We start from the raw sequence: 4,783 nt of genomic DNA, 5'->3' as shown, positions 1-4,783 counted from the left end.
ACAGGAAGTCAGCGTTCACTATGATCTCACCCCCTCTGTTATGCACTTAATACATTTTACAGACTAGATTACAAATTCAGGCACAAGCCTGGAGGACACTTTTAGAGGTTTGATAAGCTCAACTTAGTGCACAAAACAGGGCTTTTCTTAACTCATATAAAAGATTGAAAATACTTCACTTGTGCATATTTATGAGCATGTATGTATGCCACGGGTGGTCGTGTTATTGAGGTAAACAGGTGTTTACTGTTTATTCCATATCATGAAGTGCTGCTCTGGTGTCAACAGCTGCATGGTATTGCACCAGTTTTAGGGAATTCGTGAGCTTTGAAACCAGTGTAGGCATGGTCTAAAGCAGAGAAGTGCAAAAGAACAAGGGTGTAAAAGTCTTAAACTATAGTATTTTAATTATTTTGTTACTTAACACTGAGGATTTGCAGCGAACTGCGTATGTGCAGTCTGACGGTGTTACGTGACCCTGTGATTGTGACATGCAGATAGAAATAAATGAGCAAATGTTGTCGTCAAGTAAAAGTTTATTGAATGGAAAAAATAAACATTTGATTTTAAAGCAATACAAGAAGAAAAGAAATATCTTACATATGAGCAGAAAAACACAAGAAAGACATTCTCTTTAATCAGCTCGATAAATGCGTTACATTTAAAATGACGTATAAATGTTGAGGCAAAACGAGTGCAGATCTTTAGTTACAATTGTGCTTAAAAGGCAGACAGGCCAAAAAAAACAAAAAAGCCAACACACAAAAAAATAAAATAAAAAAGAAGCAACAACGCTTGGAGGAAGATTGACAATCTGACAAAGAAAACAGCCGAGGATGTCACGGCTCACTGACTGGAGACATGCAGGTGAGCGCGGGGAGTCAGGTGACAGGATTTGGGAGGAGAGTCCAAGGACATCCGGTGGGTGGATGGAGAGGGGTGGAGGTGGGGTGGAGGGGTGAAATGTTTAGGACAAACAGTGTTCAGACGGGAATTATACTTGCAGAAAGAACGCCTACACAAAAAGTTCCTACATCATTACATTGAATTTTTATTTGCATTAAAAGCCTAATTTACATTCACGCCGTGTCCGCACTGGGGTTCTCCATCACTCACTCCTTATCTCCATCTATTCCTCCTTGCCCCTCCTCTCTTTCACTCTTTATTCTCCTGCATCTCCCCTCCTTTCAATCTGCCTTTCATGTCACTCCATTAGGCGGGGTGCAGAGGGAGGGCTGATGGCTTCTCTCTCCGGCGTCCTTGCTTCGGTTTTGCTGCAGCTGTTGGGCTGTGATAAAGAGAGCAAAGAGGAGAAGTTTTCACACTAATTACAACATAATAATGGAGCACTCGGTAAAAGCCACTGTGAAAATGAAGGTCAAACAGTCATTCGTATAAAGTGAATAGAGTCTATTAGAAAGCATCTGTAAAGTGAAGAGAGATCGCTGAAGTGGGGGTAAAAGGGGATTTCTTTTATGAGACTGGAGTAAAATAAGAACATTTACTGGTCACACTGGCAGTATTTCTTATGCCTGGGTCGTTGTTGGCCCTTCATCTTCAGAAATCTCTTCTATAAAAAAACAAGAGAAGAAAAAAAATGCATTTTTTGTTTGCTACAGAGAGCCATTCTTCTTTGTTTCATCTTCAGTCATCACAGCACCACATAAAGATGTGATGAATGGATCTCCTCACTTACCTTCCTTCTTTTGACTCTCACACACAAGACTATGACGCAAACCATCAGGAGAATCGCAACCAGGCAGCCAACACCAATGGCAACCCACACCCACCAGGCGAGCCCCAACAGCCTCGGTGAAGCATCATCGTTACCGCCTGAAAGCCAAACAGATTATTGAAGCATTAAAAGTGTCAGATACACATTCAGTGAAGGATCTCTGTGAGCAGAAGTCGTGATAAACTGTACCCACAGTTTGTGTCACAGGTTTTCTCACTCTTGCCATTCGGTTTGGGTGGCGACTTTGTTGTAGTTGGAGGCTCTGAAGAACAAAAACACACATCTTTATGTTTCTTTGACCACATATGCACACAAAGGTTTTCATTCCTAGTGCCTGTGTATTACCTTGAACTGTGATGGTCAGACTCTGACTAAACTTATTGCTGCCACAGGTGACGATACACTCCCAGGCCCCGTTATGTGAGCTTGTTACAGGTTTCAGTTGAACTGTTGATGGATTTGTGGGAGAATCTGTATTTGGACTCTGCCACTTCACTTCACAACCATGGGGCTGACCTTTCACCTCACACTGAAGCGTTGCCTCATCGTTCGGCTTGAGAACAGCAGAGGGAGAGACCGAAACTGAGAAGGAGAACAGACGGACAACAACAGATACATGAGAATCACAAAGAGAAAAGGAGACCATGCTGAACAAAGTGCTTCATCCAAACTCGCTACACACATGACAAAGCTTTATAACATGAGAGGAAAACAATGAGAGCATATTACACTAAGTATTAAAGGAAAAGTGGTTACGCTTTCACACATCAGAACATTTTTGGTGATATGAAAATATCATAAATAAACATTTAAATGTAGAGGAATCGTAATAAGTAGTGACCCAGCTAGTGACAGAAAAGTCCAGGCCTGGACTGTTTATTACGTCACAAGCTGATGTTTGTGTCTTTTTCCTTTACTACAAATTAGTGTAGACCAAATTGTATTATTTCATCACCTACTTCTTGCATTACTGTCGCGATTTGCTTACACGGGCATGAATGCCATATAGAAACACAGCATAGGCTTTTAATGTAAGTATATTTTCATTAAAAAAACAAAACACAAAAAAGGAAATCCAGCCAAAGTAAATGTTTAAGTAACTTATATTTATAGAGTTAATAAGAATACTATAATGTAATGGTTAGTTATGGATGTAATTCTAGAGCCCTGAGTATGTGTGTAGCCCCTCCGATGCTTCCCCTTCTCCTGATGGACTCCAGCAATTGCAGGGTGGCCACACTTAAGACTGTGGTGATCATGCCCACCCCGTAGCTCCACTCCTGTTCAGGAAGTCTCAGATAATATCCCAGTTTGGGATTAGAGACAACAAACATTTAGCAGGAAGGCTGTCTGTAGGATAGAGTTTCTTAAAAATGTTGAAAGTTGACTGGGAGAAGATTAAGTTGAATTATGGGAAATGTAGTAGTTGGTGGTATTAAAGCTTGAATTTTGAACTAGTATAATTTGGATTTTGGTCTCTGCTGCTTTGAATGGTCTAATGTGAGTCTCCAAACTTCATCAGAGTGCAAAACACGGTGTGTAAGAAATACATTTTATATATTTGTTGTATATCCTTTTACCTGTTATAGTAACAGAACCATCAGTCACAATAAAACAATTTCCCCTCATTTCACAGTAGTGTCATTTTCATCTGTTTATCAGTGTAACGTGGAAAGATCCTATGGCCATCACCAGTAGGTGTTAGGTTGCCCAAGGACACAACGACCAAGACAGAGCTGGGGATCGAACCGGCAACCTTCCGGTTACAAAATGAGCTTCCCAACCCCCTGAACTACAGTCGCCCCAAGTAAAAGTATATTTTCCAGGGTCTGCTGTTTACCTGAGAACACAACAAGTGAATGTTCATGACGTGTCCCATCTGCCAAACATGTGAACCGTCCAGCATCTGTTTCTCTCACACTGGAGATTTCCAGATTCGTCTGTCTCACGACTGACCTCTGCACAAGTTCAGCAGTGCCTAACACAGAAAATAAAAATATGTTCTAATATAATGTAATCATCATATACTGATGTTTACTGTTAAGCATTGTGAGATTGTAAAGTACCTTTGCGAGTGAAGCCTGTCTGACCAACAGTAAAAAGAACGTCATTTCCATGAAGCCACTGCAGAGACTTTCTATAGCTGTTGACTCCACAGTTCAATGTGACTTTCTGCCCGACTTTTGCAATGAGATCTTCACCTGCAGCAGAGAGTGCACCCAGCACTGAAAAGAAGATGATCACAGTTAAGAAATACTCTGCTTTTATTAATGTGTAATTAAAGGAGGATATAAGAAACGTCTCTACATGGAGACAAAACCAGTAATATTCTCTGTATGTTGTAGTAAACTGGTAGAGTGACATTAAACCACCTGGGATCAGTAAAACACCACAACAATCATATTTATAGATGATTTTTCAGTTTGATTAAACATGAGGTCACACCATCTACAACATGTGTGTGCAGTATTTTAAAGTATTATTTACAATATTGTCTTCACAAGTATATTCACTCACCAAACACAAACAACACAATCACCTTCATTCTGAAAGTCGAAATTTATCTACTTTTTGAATGTTGAGTGGAATGATCCCTTTTTTTTATTATTACCTCTTCCCGCTTCTTATATATTTTGTTATTGCCAGTATAATGTTTTTCTATTATCAGTGCGCTCTTGTGTAGTTTAGTAGTTAGTAATATACTAGTATTTTTTCTATCTTTTATCATAATAGGTTATTGTTTTTACGATTAATGTTAGTTAGAAACAAGCTGCACTATGTCTTCTATGTGATTCTACGAAGTTATGGTCTTTCGTCGTGTTTTCAATGGCAGGCTTCATACAACTTTGTTTATAAGCCGCTTTGTCTTTTACAAACTGTCTAGTCTTTTAAGAAAAGGAAAAAAAAGAAAATGTGCCTAATATAAGAAACGATTGTTTTCTAATTATTCATTAAACTTCTTATCCTTAACTTTACTGTTATACTTAACGAAATACTTTACTAACATAACAAGAAAACTATATTAACTATAAATAATGATTGAACCAC

At 39.1% G+C, this 4,783-nt stretch overlaps 1 protein-coding gene across 7 annotated transcripts in view; it reads right to left on the bottom strand.

The window, feature by feature from the left end:
* Window positions 1-481: 481 nt before the first annotated feature.
* The window catches only part of cd4-2.2 (CD4-2 molecule, tandem duplicate 2), a 24,889-nt gene continuing 20,587 nt past the window's right edge, over window positions 482-4,783 (bottom strand). For 3 of the 7 annotated variants that reach the window (XM_042222167.1, XM_042222165.1, XM_042222166.1), the window contains 7 exons: window positions 3,802-3,936; window positions 3,576-3,713; window positions 2,081-2,317; window positions 1,929-1,997; window positions 1,697-1,833; window positions 1,506-1,570; window positions 482-1,288 (listed from right to left, as the gene is read on the bottom strand). In XM_042222167.1, the coding sequence (XP_042078101.1) occupies window positions 1,213-1,288; window positions 1,506-1,570; window positions 1,697-1,833; window positions 1,929-1,997; window positions 2,081-2,317; window positions 3,576-3,713; window positions 3,802-3,936 (857 nt within the window). In that variant the 3' untranslated portion in view covers window positions 482-1,212. Of the gene's footprint in view, window positions 1,289-1,505; window positions 1,571-1,696; window positions 1,834-1,928; window positions 1,998-2,080; window positions 2,318-3,575; window positions 3,714-3,801; window positions 3,961-4,252; window positions 4,293-4,783 lie in introns of all 7 variants that reach the window. The other 4 variants (XM_042222169.1, XM_042222171.1, XM_042222170.1 and 1 more) reach the window with 3 other exon arrangements.

Source organism: Haplochromis burtoni, unplaced genomic scaffold (genome assembly GCF_018398535.1).
Source record: "Haplochromis burtoni strain Fernald_Lab_line unplaced genomic scaffold, NCSU_Asbu1 Contig_80, whole genome shotgun sequence".
NCBI lineage: Eukaryota > Metazoa > Chordata > Actinopteri > Cichliformes > Cichlidae > Haplochromis > Haplochromis burtoni.
The sequence above is the reverse complement of the archived record's forward strand: the minus strand, read 5'-3'. Positions and strand labels throughout refer to the sequence as shown.